The sequence below is a fragment of the Danio aesculapii genome, chromosome 7 (genome assembly GCF_903798145.1).
Source record: "Danio aesculapii chromosome 7, fDanAes4.1, whole genome shotgun sequence".
In the NCBI taxonomy this organism is placed as follows: domain Eukaryota; kingdom Metazoa; phylum Chordata; class Actinopteri; order Cypriniformes; family Danionidae; genus Danio; species Danio aesculapii.
In genome coordinates this window covers 29,228,685-29,244,747 of record NC_079441.1, presented here as the reverse complement: position 1 = coordinate 29,244,747, position 16,063 = coordinate 29,228,685, and the positions used below count along the sequence as shown (strand labels likewise).

Here is a 16,063-nt window from a genome sequence, read left to right as displayed (position 1 = left end):
TTACTTACATATATTTTTAGACGTTAAAAACAGTTTGCTATGTTGTTTGATGTTGCAAACTGATTTTTATTATATTATTCTACTTTTTATGTATAGTCATGAACACACTTGTTTGTAGAGCAAGTAGTTTGACCGTTTTCTGCCATTATTATTTCTAGTAAATTCTTCTATAGGCAACTGTATCTGAAGTTCTAAAATTTTATCCTCCTTACACTGGCTGCCTGTTAATTTTCGTATTGAATTTAAAATATTGCTTCTTACATATAAAGCTTTAAATAATCTAGCTCCTGTTTATCTAACCAATCTTCTGTCTCGCTACAATCCAACTCGCTCTTTAAGGTCTCAAAACTCAGGGCTTCTGGTAGTACCTAGAATAGCAAAGTCGAGTAAAGGAGGTCGAGCCTTCTCATTTATAGCTCCTAAACTCTGGAATAGCCTTCCTGATAACGTCCGAGGCTCAGACACACTCTCCCAATTCAAAACTAGATTAAAGACCTATCTGTTCAGTAAAGCATACACTTAGTGCACCACTTAGGGGGCTCCCACACAGGTTATGCATCTTGTTGATATACACTGTGAACATCAGCTACGCTAATTATTTTCTTTATTCTCCATTTCCACCTGGGGATACTCTTCCCGAGGCCCTCAGACTATGCAGAGTCACTGATTCGATCCAAGACCAACGACGAGATGATCCCAAGGTTTCCATATCCTGGACCAGGCCGAATCCTGAGCAGCTACTGTGATGGTCATGGAAGAGTGGAGAACATGAGACTGATTCCTGTGACGCTCCAGGGACAGACGAGTCTTCGCTGAGGCCAGCTTCCAGCCTCCGCCACTGAGACTGCAGCTCTGCACAAGACGTTTGGCCAGCGGAGAAATTAAAATGGTCGTGCCCAACTGAGCCTGGTTTCTCTCAAGGTTTTTTTTCTTCACTTCCGCCATTAGTGAAGTTTTTTTCCCTCTCCGATGTCGCCACTGGCTTGCATGGTTCGGGATCTGTAGAGCTGCGCATCGTTGGATTTGCCCTTCAATATTTGGACTCTCAGTAGTGATTATTAAACCACACTGAACTGAGCTCAACTGAACTGAACTTAAACACTACAAACTGAACTACACTGTTCCTATTTACTGTGACCTTTTATGTGAAGCTGCTTTGACACAATCTACATTGTATAAACGCTATACAAATAAAGGTGAATTGAATTGAATTAAAACAATTGAAAAATGAGCACACTTCTGCATTGCAGAATAAGGTCAATAGTATTGTCCCTTGAGAGCACGTGTTAAAATATTATTTTTTGTGAGATACTGTCCATTTCAATGTGCTCATGTCATTGAGCCATAAACATTTTCAGTTTAACATAAACTCAACCCACAATGTGTACGTGAGATTTGTATAAAAAAGGACTGACTTTTTAAAGACATTGTTTTGGAACTAATAGCCATAGTTTTAATGTATTAAACATTAATTTAATATTTTAAAAAAATAAATAATTATTTAAACATCACCTTTGGGTCACATTACCCCTGCTAACATGACATATCTGACGTGGAAATATGACGATTTTCAGGTTCAAAAATAAAATATCATAATAAAGAAAAACGGGGACAATATTTATTTATTTGGGTATTGTATGGGCCCTCTATTATTATACCTACTAATTATGAAGATATTTTCTGTATTTAATACCATTTAAAAACTGCTCTGTACAAACATACAGCTCTATGGTGCTGCTCTAATTGACTTAACGCTGATATCAATTATTGTTTACATTTAAATGACCCTGTCACCACGGTAACTTGAGTTGGTTTAAAAATCCACACAACTGTCTATAAAGTTATCAATCCTGATCATCGCGCTACAAAACTCTGAACTCTGAACAAATCTCCCGTTGGCTGAGTTTCACCTGTTTGTCTACTTTGGGAAGTTGTTTTGGAGTTCGTGATGACACTGAGGCGCTCGAGAAGGACCAGGACTCTCCCTGCTCACCTGAAAGACTTCCTGCTGATCCGCGTCTCTTCTGTTGAGGAGCGCGCAGTGGCGGCCAGGCCGGACACCGGCAGCTGCATGTCGGACACTTCACTGGAGGAGAAACACCTGAGGAACGCAGCTGTCCTTCCGGTCCTCCGCCCCGCAGCATCAGTCTCCTCAGTGGGTGAGTGTCCGCAGGAGGAGCCCCTCTCCATCCACGGCCGGAGTGTGCAGGAATATCAGCACATCTACCACAGTGTGATGGGCTCCACCATGAAGAAACGCCGTGGCCGTTACAACCTTCAGTGGGGCTTAGAGATCAAGCAGCGGCTGTGGGAGAAGCTGGACCGGCCTGTACTGCTGGAAACTGTGCAGCCTGATGGACGTGTGGTCATCACGGAGAGCAGGTCTGAATCCAGCATCCCTCCTCATATTGTGGTGGACATCAGCAAAGAGCCGCTGCCCAAGGAGCCCCGAAGGAAGAAACCCAGGCACTGAGTCATCCTATAGTGCCAGATAAAGTATCAAGGGCACGTATGTACATATTGTATATAGTTCTAGAATAAGTTTACAATCATTAAATTTGACATTTCATTCAAGTTTTCTTCACATTGCTGAATGTTTTGCTGATTGTCAGTGCTGGTGATATTTGGCTCTTGGGTTCTTTTGGATGGTTTGCTGGATGTTGGCAGGTGTTTAGCGAGGTTTTCTAGGCGGTGTCTTGCGCGTTGTTGGTCTCCTCTGAGTGGTTTATGGCACATTAGTGGTTGTTAGTGTTGGCTGTTGGGTTAGGGTAGGTTAGGGTCCCTCACACGGTTTGCAGCTTGACGTGCTGTGAGGGCTTGTGTGCATCAGTGATGCTGAGAGCTACGCCACTGGTACTTCACAGCTACCGGTAGGGTCACCCATAGTGGACAGGTCTCAGCTGAGATGCCCGACCAAGACAAACCACCTGATTCTGGACAGCAGAAGATTGGCCTGATGCTCCAGACAGAAGACACCTGAATGACCGGAAGAACTTCAAAATGACTGTTTATGAGGAGTTACGGATGGACCAATGCCAGCTACTGCTAGCTCTTCTCTGGAATATATAACACAAATACACATACAAAAATAAATAAAATAAAATCTTGCAGACATTAAGAATTAAATATTTATTGGTAAAATATAAATTACCTTAATTTAAAGAATATTAAAAAAAAAAAAAAAAAAACACTTTTCTTGTCTTGAAATGGGTGGGTCTTCTTTCACTAAAACATAAAATAAATTTATGGATTATTTAATCAAACATGTAATACTTAAGGCCCTGGGGAAGAATAAAAAAAAGTGACCACTTAGAAGTTATTATTGTTGCTTATTCTGAATTGAATTAATGCAAATTATCGTAAGAAAATCTATGTTTAATGTAATGAAATTTACACAGACATGCAACCCAAAGAAGATTTTAATTCATTATTGTGTTAACCGTGAAAATAAGCAAGTAAACATTTACAAAAATAATCTACAATAAAAAGAAATTAATTCTGATTTAAATGGCACAAAATTAATTCAAACAACTGAAACATTCAACAAAGTAAACATCTGTCTGGACATTTAAAACATTGATTTATTCAGAAAGTAGACACAAAAGATCTTAAAGATTTCCAGTACCTTTTTCATTATTAAAGAAAAAAAGTAAATTTGCATTCTGAGTGACCATGAGAACAAGATCTGAGTTTTAATTTAAGAATTATTATTGACCTAGTGACCTAAATATTACCATTGCTATATTACTACTATTAGTTGCATAATAACATATTCTATTACTAATACGCACATGGACATTACACTCACTGGCCACTTTATTAGGTACTCCTTACTATTACCCGGTTGGACACCCCCTTTGCCTTCAGAACTGCCTTAATCTGTCGTGGCATAGATTCAACAAGGTACTGGAAATATCCTTCAGGGATTTTGATCCATACTGACATGATAGCATCACGCAGTTGCTGCAGATTTGTCGGTTGCACATCCATGATGCGATTCTCCCGTTTCACCACATCCCAAAGGTGCTCTGGATTGAGATCTGGTTACTGTGGAGGCCATTTGAGTACAGTGAACTCATTGTCATGTTCAAGAAACCAGTCTGAGATGATTCACGCTTTATGACATGGAGCGTTATCCTGCTAGAAGGTGGTCATAAACGGATGGTCATGGTCAGCAACAATACTCAGGTAGGCTGTGGCGTTGACACAGGTGCTAATGGGGCTAAAGAGTGCCAAGAAAATGTCTCCCACACTATTACACCATCACCAGCCTGAACTATTGATACAAGGACAGATAGATCCATGCTTTCATGTTGTTGGTGCCAAATCCTGACCCTAACCATCTGTATGTCACAGCAGAAATCGAGACTCATCAGACCAGGCAACGTTTTTTCAATCTTCTATTGTCCAATTTTAGTGCGCCTCTGCAAATTGTAGCCTCAGTTTCCTGTTTTTAGCTGACAGGAGTGGCTGCTGTAGTCCATCTGCCTCAAGGTTTGATGTTTTTTTTTTGCATACCTCGGTTGTAACAAGTTACTGTTTAAATTCTATCAGCTCAAATCAGTCTGGCCATTCTCTTCTAACCTCTGGCATAAAGCAATTTGTGCCTACAGGACCGCCACTTACTGGATATTTTCTCTTTTTCGGACTATTCTCTGTAAACCCTAGAGATGGTTGTGTGTGAAAATCCCAGTAGATCAGCAGTTTCTGAAATATTCAGTCCAGCCTATCTGGCACCAACAACCATGCCACGTTCAAAGTCACTTAAATCATATTTTTTCCCCAATTTGATGCTCTGTTTGAACTGCAGTAGATGGTCTTGACCATGTCTACATGCCTAAATGCACTGAGTTGCTGCCAAGTGATTGTATATATACACACACAAATAATTATATACACATACAAAATTATGCCTTTATTTTAAATATTTAAAGCTTTAATAATATATGCTTACAATATAGATGGACAGATCTATCACAAGTTGCAGTCTAGCACAGGCAAAAAGAGAAGATATTCAAACAAACTGTGACAGACAGACTGAGTGTGAATTTCCCTGGAAAGATTGCTGTGCCTATTCAGACTGCCAAATAAATTGAAATGTCAAAAACAGCTTAAAACTGGAAATTATTCTAACAGTGCTGCAGAAGCAAGTTCAAACAAAACCTCTGAGAGCACATAGTGACAAAACCAGAAGCCACAAAACATCAGTTCCCAATACCACTCCTCTAGTTATCTCTTTTATAAAGAAGATTTAAGGCGTAAAAACAAAAACAACTTTCCATTTGGCAGAGGGCTGTCTATGGCGGAGGAATGGGTATAAGCCAGCTTGCCTTCCAAATACATGGAAGTCAGCCAAAAAACAATAAAAGAAAGCTTCAATCTGTCTACTCCATTGAGAGTCAGATGAGAAGCTTGCTAGGATTTTAATTCACATTTATAAACTTGTTTTTATAGTATTTAAAATGCATTTCATTTAGCTTGTTTCTTTGTTCTGACAGTAAATTGTTTTTTTAAATCTAAAATATCAAGTGTAGCCTGCAAGCGCAAATATAAAAGTGATTAATAAATGTTACACACTAAATTATTCTTTTAAATTATGAAATTAACTATTTATTCAAGTCATTGAAGAAAATCATGTTAAGAATGAATACATAAGTATCATAAATCTCAAACACACCATAACAGGTTGTCTGCAAATCTTTGCATATATCACTTAATACATTTAAGCTGCAGAACACAACAGCCTAATCAAAGTCACTGATTTGCAAGATAGAGGTGGCAATGTTTATTATCTAGGCCTGTTCTATCTCAACAAGAACCCCATCACAGTCTTTAGGGTGGAGGAACATCACAGGTTTGCCATGAGCTCCTATCCGTGGCTCTGGGGAGAGCAGGCGGATTTTCTTTTCCTTCAAATCAACTATTGCTGCATTGATATCATCCACCTGCAATCAAACAGGCAACACAATCCTTTTTAGAGAAGTTTAAGGTTCATGATATGTTCCGGAATGTATTCTGGTAACAAGTAAACTGATTCATTTCTAAATAGCTTAAAAAGGTTTGAAGACACAAAACAAAAAAGATGGTTTCTGAATTTTTATTATTTTTTCTTTTTATGATTACTGCCATAATTAATGTTAGTTTTATGTGGTAAAGTAGTAAATGCATGAATTAACACATCAATTATTTAATACTGCTTCCTGTTTTTTACATTCATTCTAAAAAACTATTTAAAATATGCAATGTGTTTTTAACCTAGGTTATGCATATCTAATGCACATTGTAAATTAGTATGATACATGACTCTCACAATATTTTACAGACATGTCTGTTTGCAAATTAAGAGAAGCCCAAAACAAGTTTGACTACTAAAAAAAGTATATCTGACCCTTTAGTTCTCCAAAATGAAAATAGCATACAAATCTAGTAAACTAAATTAAAAACAGTATCTTTACTAATTAGGGCCGCATAATATATTGTTTCAGCATTAATACTGCAATGTGATCATTCAATAGTTTCATCGCAAGTTATGCAATGTTGAGTTTGTATTATATTTCATCATTTGCATGTGTTAAGACATTCAGGCTTAAGAAATTGTACATTTTATAACTTTAATAATGAATTTAGCGTCACAGCAAAAAGGTTGCTGGTTCAAGCGTCGGTTGGGTCAGTTGGCATTTCTGTGTGGAGTTTACATGTTCTCCCGGTGTTCGCAATACTGTTTTCTCTGGGTGCTCCGGTTTCCCCCACAGTCGAAAGACATGCGGTATAGGTGAAATGGGTAGGCTAAATTGTCTGTAGTGTATGTGAGTAAATGAGAGTGTATGGATGTTTCCCAGTGATGGGTTGCCGCTGCATAAAACATATGCTGGATAAGTTGGGCGGTTTATTCCGCTGTGCGACCTCAGATTAATAAAGGGACTAAGTCGAAAAAAGAAAATGAATGACTTAATGAATTTTTAAATTATTTTAATTTTTATTACTCAATTACTGTACCTGAATACTGTTAGACTCAGAAGGATAATACACAGTTTATTTCTATTGTATCTTTTTCTTTACTGTATTTATTTATTGATAATGAAATCTATTTATAAATTATGTAAATTTGTCTATGCTTGTAGATTGTTTATGGAGATGCACCCTACAGAATCATCTATCCCAATCAATTCAAAATTATGAATTCTGTCCAGATAGACATATTCAAATCATCAGTTGAAATTGTATTCATATTGCAATATACAAATGGCAGAATAGCAAAATATTGCAATGCTAGATTTTTCCAATATCATGCAGCCCTAATTGCTCTATTGAAAAGAATACAGAATAAGAATCAATGTAAATGTGATGCATCTATTAAAATGTTATGAAAACAAGCAGGATTGTCATAGCAGGAAACAAATTAGCCAGTAAGAGTGTTCTTTAAAGATTGCATTAAAAATTGGGGGCCCTCCAAATTATATTAAAAAAGAGAACTACCGATCTCCCCTAATCTGATGTACCTCAATGCAGATATGATGCATCCCTCCAGCTTTGTTCTTCTGTAGGAATCCTGCAATTGGACTTTTCTCTCCCAGAGGGTGCAGAAGCTCTAGTTTAGTGTTCCCCAGTTCCACAAACACGGTGTACACCCCATGCTCAGGAAGAGGCACGGTGTCGCTCACTTGAGCCCCCAGCACATCACGGTACAGGGCTGTGGCTTTCTCCAGGTCTGGCACTGCGATAGCCACGTGATTCAGCCTGCCCAACTTCCACAATGACAGAGGTACACCTTGACTGACGGGACAAGTCAGAGACAGAGCCCTCACTGAGGGTAAAGTGTGCCAGGCACATCTCGATAGCCCTGTAACTGCAGAAGAGATCAGACTCAATGTGGATGCAATAAATATAGTACGATAATGATAGTCTAATTTAGCACATTATGGATTACATACATGAAAGCTAGCAGAGTCTGTTTTAGATTACTGAGACATATGCAAACTGAATAAACTAATCTAAAATGCTAAATAAATCCATCGGAAAGATGTAGGAGCAATAAAACATATCAGCTTACTACAATTTACCTGCAACCTTCAGTAAAGAGGAAGCCATCTTTGCGGTCGCCGAGAGAAAACTTTATTTATATAGGACGAAGCACGTGTTTAAATACTCGTTCTGGGTGTAAACGCATAATCTACACACTACATATTTTCATATGTACATATATGATGCACCGTCCTTATACATAATTGTGTAAAGACTGTAACTCATTAAATCGCAAAAGGGACGAGATTAACTCTGCGCGGAACTCAATGCAATGCATTAAGTTTCCGGGGGGTTGTGTTTACCAAGCGCACGCTCAGCGTCACCCATGTGAGTGCAGAGATGGCGACGAGGGATGGCAGCACGCTGGAAAGCTGTTTACAGTTATTAAACAGCAACACGTCTCATCCGGAGCTATTTCTCAGGTTCGGTGCACATTAAATTATTTAAATATTTTTTTTCTGAACGCGTTACAACGTTTTCTTGCGTTAAAAGTTATGAAACACGTATCGTCGGGCCACGCATGTGCAAAACGCTCACGCTGTGGTTACGAGTTTAAATGTGCTTTAAAAATGTAAATGACACAGTTCTATATGGGCTACAAATGTAAAAACACAGTTGATCATTTCTTCGTACATTATTTTTTACCTGTGGGAGTATTTTTTAACTTGAAGCTGAAATCATTCGCGACTATTAGTAATTCGGTAAACTACAGCTGTGTCCGGGATTATTGTCATCTTTCTTTTCTATTTTCTATGTTAATGTGTCTGGGATTATTGTCATCTTTCTTTTCTATGTTGCAGTGTCCAGGATGTTTTGGCAACAGACTTCAGATCACTTACAAAGACTCTGTACGACCTGCATAAAGCCCACGAGCCTGCAGACTGTAAAGGAAGCCCACTGGAGCAGCTGGTGGTTGAAAACTTCGACGAGGAGCAAATCTGGCAGGAGCTGGAGCTTCAGAACACCGCATTACTGACACACTTTGAGCAAGCAGTCGAGCAAGCTGTCACTGATGACACTATAACATTTCTGAACGATGAAGATGATGATGTAGAAGAAGAAGAAGAAGAAGAGGAGGATGATGTTGATGACGGGCAAATTTCTGATAATTTGGAGGAAGGGAGTGCGGAGGAGGATGATGATGATGATGAAGACGGGACAGACAAAACTACACAGAGGCTGAAACCTACAAGAAATGGGGAAGATGACTTCTCTGGCGAAGACTCCGATTTGGACTTTGATGTAGATAAATTAGAGAAGCAAACCAAACAGAGACAGTCCGCTGCTGGCAAATTAACAAAATCTAAACCAAACTGGGCTCAGTCTGAAGTGGATGACAGGTTTTTTAAACTGTCAGAAATGGAGGCTTTTCTGGATGACATGGATAAAAGAGAGGAAAAAGAGAATGAAGGGGAGGAAATAGATTACTTTCAGGATCTGCCGTCTGATGAAGATGATGAACTGAGCTTTGATAAACCAGTCGTAAAGAAAAAACTCAAGGTAATGGTGTATTTTAAGCAACAACATGCTTTTTTGTATTATTTTAATACTTTTTATGTTTTCATTTTCAATTATAGTACTTTGTATACATCCGTCCACAGGGCTCGGGTTGTTTAATATTTAGGTTGTTTAATATTTATTTAGTTTAATATATGTTTATATTGTGTAATACAGTGCTCGGCATAATTGAGTGCACCCCATTTTGAAAATTAATATTTTTGTCAATTTTTCAGTGAATATAGACAGTGTATTTTAGTGCATTTAAACAAAGCAGATTTAATATTTATATTAATTAAAGTAATATCTTATACACCTGGCATATTTAGAAATGAAAAGGTAATACAATTAAATTCAAGCAAAATATTGAAAAAAATTTATTACAACCTACAAAATTTCAACAAAATGTTTTTATTTATTTATTAGTTTTTATTTAATGCTTTTCTATAACATAAATTTGGGTGGACTAGTTTTTGGACCATCATTTTGTTAGATAAGCTCCAGATTTGGCTTCAGTACTGACTAATTTAATGTGTATGCACATTCCTATTAAAATATGAGTTTAAAAAGGAGATTTGTGAGTGATGTACTCGTATATGCTGAGCACTGTATATTTCGCTATCTAAAAAAAGGATTGTGAGTGTTGATTTAGAGTACTTTGTGCTATGATGATGCATTTTGTAAAATTCACAGTGGCATTTGGTTTTCAGAATAAAAGCTCCAGAAATATGAAGTACAAAGATTTCTTTGCACCAGCGGATGGAGAGCCTGATCCCGTTCCAGATGAAGAAAATGAGCTGGAATCTAATGAAGATTATGAGGGAGAAGAACAAGATGATCATAATGATGAACTAGAGGAGGAAGATGAAGAGGATATGAATGAGGAGGATTTTGATATGGAGTAAGTCATGAGGATACATGCTGTGTGTGTTATATTTGTGTTAACATAATGTGTTAAAGCAAGCTTACCTCATGATGCTGTAATGTTTGCCTTTTCACTTAGGGATGATGATGAAGATATAGGTAATAAAGCAAGAGATGGTTCACGCAGAGTGACCTTTGACCTTCCTGATGACAGTGAGGGTGAAGATGTAGAAGACATTCTGGGTGGAAAAGCAAAAGATGTGCCTAAACCTGAGTCCAAGTCATCATTTGAAAAGCGACAGGAAAAGGTTTGTTTTACACTAGGCCAGACAGAATTTACATCAAATATCCAGTTAATTTCTTCTGTTTTGTGTCATTTACAGCCCGTTGTTGTACAGCTTCATATAATATAATAAGTGCTGGTCAAAAATTAATCACATCCTATATAAAGTATTTGACAAAGTATATATGTGTGTTTGAACTGTATTTATAATATACATACATGCATACATACACACATTCATGCATATATAGATGAGAAATTGTTTATTTCTATTTAGATATAAAATGTATGATTTCTTTTTTATTTATTTATATACAGTTGAAGACAAAATTAGACTTCTGTGAAATTAATTATTTTTCAAATATTTCCCAAGTGATGTTTAACACAGGGCAGGGTAAGTTCTCATAGTATTTCTTATTCTATTTTTTATTTTTGATTACTTTTTATTTAAGAAGAAAAAAGAAGAGAAAAAAAGAGTGTTCATCATCAAATCACAATATTTGATGCACATGTCCACATATTTGAAGTGCAATATTCAGTCCATTTTTTTTCTAATGCGTGTCTCACTTTTTAAATATAAGTAAAATGGGCTTAAATTAAAGACTTTGATTTAAGTCCTATTTCTTTTTGTTTGGCTGGAATTGAAAAAAAATGATTATGGTCAATATTAATAGCCCCTTAAGTGGGCCACACATAGGTTTCTATCAGGGTACACACACCGGCGCCGCAAGTTGGCGGCTGTCCGCAGTGACCAGCCATGACTCGGGACACTGTTCATATTTCTGCAACGCTACAGAGCGCCATCTGAATAGTTTAGTTTTAAATAACATGCGAATGTGCGCGTCTGGTGTGCGATACTTTCAACTGTCATGTGCGCGCCGTATCACGTCGCTGATCGGCACATCCGGTATGTGACACCCTTTACAATATTATTAGCCCCTAACTTAATTAACCTAGTTCAGACTTTACATTTTAAGCTGAATACTAGTATCGTGCAAAATAACTAGTTTAATCTGTCAATACTGTTGTCATGGCAGACAAAATAAATTAGTTGTTAGAAATTATTAAAACATTTTTATGTTTGTCACTTCCACTTGGGAAATATTTGAAAAAAAAGTTTCAGTTGCCCAGCAAATATATTTTGTCTTCAGCCATATGAATTGCCATATACTGTAGGTTTAATTATCTTTTTCATGTTTTATTGCTTTGCAGTATTTTTGATGCTGTAACGTACTTAAACTCATTTAGACAAAAAAAGTTGGGTAAATGTATTTCAGACAATTCAGCTAACGTTTCTTTTATTCTCTCAGCTTTATTTCAATTACCAATTGATTATTTGTAGTCAGCAGAAATAACCCTGATTTACCATCAATTTATGCAGATGGTGAAGCAGATTGAAGAGCTGGAGAATGCTGCGTTGTCAGAGAAGCCGTGGCAGCTGTCAGGAGAGGTGACCGCTCAGACTCGACCAGAGAACAGCATGCTGGAAGAGGACATAGCCTTTGATCAGGCCTCTCGAATGGGTGAGAGCTTTACTCTCGTCTTCACAGCAGAAAGCAAACAAATCTAAACAAACTATGAGTGCATGACTTTCTCTCTCGTGTCCACAGCTCCTGCAATCACTGAGGAAACTACCTTACAACTTGAGGATATCATCAAACAGAGAATCAAAGATCAGGTTTGTATACAACTTGAGAAATTGTGGGAGGGAAATCAATACTACATTTACTGCAGATTGTTTCTTTAACTGAATACGACCTCAAATTGTTTTCATAAATGATTTTCTTTTTCATGAATAAGATCATTTGTCTCACAGTATCTGATCAGTTTTTGTTGTGTTTGTGTCTCAGGTGTGGGATGATGTGGTCAGGAAAGAGAAGCCTAAGGAAGAGGTGTTTGAGTACAAGAAGAGACTCACTCTGGATCATGAGAAGAGCAAACTGAGTCTGGCTGAGGTTTATGAGCAGGAGTATATCAAACAGACACAGGTGAGCTCAGTCTCTCATATCACCTTCTGTCTGTAAGGAATACTTCTGAATGAAAAATGACATTTCTGTCATTTTCTTACTTGTTCCAAACCTCAAACAGAGTTTCATTATTCTGTTGTTATTTTGAAGAAAGCTGGAAACCTGTTACCATCGACTTCCATAATATTTGTTTTTCTTACTATGGAAGTCGATGTTTACATGTTAATGGCTTCAGCTTTTTTCACAATATCTTCTTTTGGATTCAACCAAAGAAAGAAACTCAAATGTTTTGAACTGCTTTAGTGGAAGTAAATTTTCATTTTTGGGGGAACAATCTCTTTAAATATAGTTATAGGGGAGGACAAAAGGGGTTTTCATGCATTAAAATGATAAAAGTTTAATACTGATTCATTAGATTTTGTCCTAGCAAAAAACATGACCATTCAAAATGTTTTGCAATGGTTTGTGGTAGACACCCATTACAGTGGTTTATATACCAAAACATATTGTTCAGCATGTTTAGAACAAGAATAATTTGATGACATGTTAAATAAAACTCAATTTAAGTATTACAACGCAGCCCTAAAATACTAGTAAATAGTATAGATAGTTTTGAGCCATTTGCTGTTTGTTTTTTTTAAATGAATTTAAAAACACAAATTATTATGATCAATTTCTTTCATTTAAAAAGTGTAGGTCAGTGGGGGCTAATAATTCTGACTTCAACTCTGTGTGGATGTATGTATGAGGGTTATTAGTTTATTGCTTGCATGTTTAGTTATGTGATCCTTCATAAGACTTTTTAAGTCTTATATAAAAAAAAGCATAATATATGCTTTTTTTTGTGTAAACTAATGCTTTTCTTCTTCTTCTTCTTCTTCTTATTATTATTATTATTATTATTATTATTATATATTTATTTATTAATTATTTTTTAAAATGGAAATTTCAGCAAAACGGCTTGTTTTTAATAACATAACTTTTTTGGCTTTACTGTCAGTTAACAAATTGTCCCAAACAGAGTTTTTGTCTTGTAAAATAAAATGAATATGTATCCATTACATTTTTACATGCGCTTCAGGAAAAGAAGGAAGAGGAGGAGAACCCAGCACATGTAGAAATCCAGAAACTTATGGACTCTCTTTTCCTCAAACTGGATGCACTATCAAACTTTCACTTCACTCCAAAACCAGTAAGTACAATTAAAGGGGAATAAATGCATTTTAAGCAGTGTGTAAATGTTCAAAAAGAAAATGAATTTAGCAAAATAATTAAACATAATAACAATGTTGTAGATGGCAGTATTAGTAGTACTACAGAGTGGTATTTGTGGAATTATTAGCAAAGTTAATCTCTCATGTTTAAATCAGTCACTAAACATCTCATGTTTTTTCTCTGTTTAGCATGTTCCTGAGGTCAAAGTGGTTTCCAACTTGCCAACTATTACTATGGAGGAAGTGGCTCCAGTCAATGTCAGTGATGCCACTCTGCTGGCTCCAGAGGAGATTAAGGTTTGTGTGAAGAAGTGTGATCGCACAACATCAGGAAAAAGTTTGCTTTGTGGTAATTGTGTGAAACTTTTGCAAACGTGTCTCCATGAGGCGTCAATGCGTTTTATTTCTTATCTCAGGAGAAGAATAAGGCAGGAGACATTCTCGGGGACACAGAAAAAACCACTACAGATAAGAAACGAGAGAGACGGAAGAAGAAGAAACTGAAGCGTCTGAAGATTCAGGAGCGAGAGAAGAGACAAAAACTCAAAGAGGCCATGAGAGGAGGAGGAGTAGATGATGGCAAGAAAAAGAAAAGCAAAGCTGAAGTTGAACAGACCATTAAGAAACTGACTAAAGGGGGAAAAGCCAAAGTATTGACGGTCAGTGACGAACGTTCAAGTGGAATTCGGTTTGTTTTTTTCCTGTTTTTAAACTGTTTTTCTGTCCTTTTCTACAGAATGATGGGATGGATAAGGCCTTGCGTTCCTCTCAGGCCTTCTTCTCTCAACTACAAGACCAAGTCCGAAGTCAAGTCAAGGGCTCAAAGGACCAGACGGGGAAGAAGAAGAAGAAACAAAAAGAGATCTCTGTAAACAAACTCAAGCTGTAATGTTATAAACCTGTTTCAAAAGCAATATGTACAGTTTTATGAGAAATCTAATGTTATGACTTGTTTTTATTCAAATACACACTTCTGTTTCTGGTATGTTTGAGTGTTGGACTATTTTAATGTACTCGTATCAATAATTGTTACAGCTTTTGATGTGCTCACAGGGAACTGTTAGTGGTATAGGAATAAATTGTTCATAAATCTTTTATTAAAAGCATATTTTATGGTAACACAAAATTTTTGAACGGTACAGTTACAGTAAAATGCCATGTGCATTGCGTTGGATACAAACTATCAAACCAAGGGGCAGCTGTAAATAAATGTTGCTAGAGCTTCTTACAACTCAACTCAAACTAGCTCTTGGATAATGAGAACTAACTTTATATAAGTTAACATAAGTCTTCACAAACTAATGTTCAGTGTAGTTCATCGCATTAACAAATGATTGCTTTTCAAAATTTGACATGCGTTTAATACCGCTTTCAAGAATGTTTATACTAAAACCTAAAAATGAGAATGAATATTGATTTTGAAATAAAGGTATGCTTGTGCTTTATTTAAAATATCCCTTTATCAAAAAATGTGCTCACCTTCAAACCTTTGAGTTTCCTTTTTATCTTAGCAAAAAAGAAGATATTTTGAAGAATGTTAGAAGGACAGTAGTCGTTGACTTTCATAGTCATACTCAATGGAAACTCAGACAGGTTTTTGACATGTGAAGGGTGAGTAAATGATAACAGAATTTTCTTTTTTGGCTGAACTATCATTTTAAAGGACAAATAAATGAATGTAAAATGCTTAAAGTCATACCATATTGGTGTCTGCATCAAGTTTCCCATCATTACTCCACAACAGATATATTTGTGTACATGGGAAACCATAAATAAATATAATAAAATGTGCAATCACGCCACATTTTATAATAATGTATTAAATGTTGGGTTAAACCTTAAACTATAATTAGTATTGGCTGGTTCTTAAAGGGACAGTTCAGCCAAAAAACCTTTATGAGTTTCTGTTGTGTATATATATTTGAAAAAATGTTAGAAACCTGTCACTGTTGACTTCTACAGTAGGAAAAACAAATACTATGTTAGTCTATGGTTACCGGTTTTCAACAACAAAAAACATGTTTGTAATGAAGGTTGCGTAAATGCTGTAAGAATTTTCATTTTTAGGTGAACCATCCCTTTAAGAACAAACAAATTAAATTTAAAGATATTCTGAAGACTTTTTGGGGGAAAACAAAAAGTATGGCGGTGGATAGCTGTTTTTTTCACAACATTCTTTAGTGGATCTTAATTCTTGTTCAACAGAAAAAAGCATA

General features: G+C 36.5%; 2 protein-coding genes across 3 annotated transcripts; one reads left to right on the top strand and one right to left on the bottom strand.

Moving 5' to 3' along the window:
• Positions 1 to 4,900: 4,900 nt before the first annotated feature.
• On the bottom strand, positions 4,901 to 8,294 carry mcee (methylmalonyl CoA epimerase). Of its 2 annotated transcripts, none has more exons than XM_056461568.1 (3): positions 8,061 to 8,294; positions 7,500 to 7,846; positions 4,901 to 5,945 (listed from the first exon to the last, which is right to left on the bottom strand). In XM_056461568.1, the coding sequence occupies exons 1-3, from the start codon at positions 8,086 to 8,088 to the stop codon at positions 5,793 to 5,795; spliced, it is 528 nt and encodes a 175-aa protein (XP_056317543.1). In that variant the 5' UTR covers positions 8,089 to 8,294; the 3' UTR covers positions 4,901 to 5,792. The 2 variants fall into 2 exon arrangements, with proteins under 2 accessions (XP_056317543.1, XP_056317544.1); XM_056461569.1 differs by having other exon boundaries at positions 7,500 to 7,840.
• A 21-nt stretch (positions 8,295 to 8,315) lies between these two features.
• mphosph10 (M-phase phosphoprotein 10 (U3 small nucleolar ribonucleoprotein)) lies at positions 8,316 to 14,832 on the top strand. Its single transcript, XM_056461567.1, has 11 exons — positions 8,316 to 8,444; positions 8,823 to 9,522; positions 10,230 to 10,420; positions 10,523 to 10,691; positions 12,048 to 12,189; positions 12,277 to 12,344; positions 12,517 to 12,654; positions 13,715 to 13,825; positions 14,037 to 14,144; positions 14,264 to 14,506; positions 14,584 to 14,832. Exons 1-11 carry the CDS (start codon positions 8,362 to 8,364, stop codon positions 14,734 to 14,736), a joined length of 2,106 nt encoding a protein of 701 aa, XP_056317542.1. The 5' UTR covers positions 8,316 to 8,361; the 3' UTR covers positions 14,737 to 14,832.
• The last annotated feature ends 1,231 nt before the right edge of the window (positions 14,833 to 16,063 follow it).

Coding starts and splice junctions, on each gene's coding strand:
- mcee (XM_056461568.1), bottom strand. CDS start 8,088: ATGGCTTCCTCTTTACTGAAGGTTGCAG. Junction 7,847..8,060: donor CTCTTTACTGAAGGTTGCAG/GTAAATTGTAGT, acceptor TCTCTTCTGCAG/TTACAGGGCTATCGAGATGT. Junction 5,946..7,499: donor TGCATCATATCTGCATTGAG/GTACATCAGATT, acceptor GTTTGATTGCAG/GTGGATGATATCAATGCAGC.
- mphosph10 (XM_056461567.1), top strand. CDS start 8,362: ATGGCGACGAGGGATGGCAGCACGCTGGAAAGCTGTTTACAGTTATTA. Junction 10,421..10,522: donor GAGGAGGATTTTGATATGGA/GTAAGTCATGAG, acceptor CTTTTCACTTAG/GGATGATGATGAAGATATAG. Junction 13,826..14,036: donor TTCACTTCACTCCAAAACCA/GTAAGTACAATT, acceptor TTCTCTGTTTAG/CATGTTCCTGAGGTCAAAGT.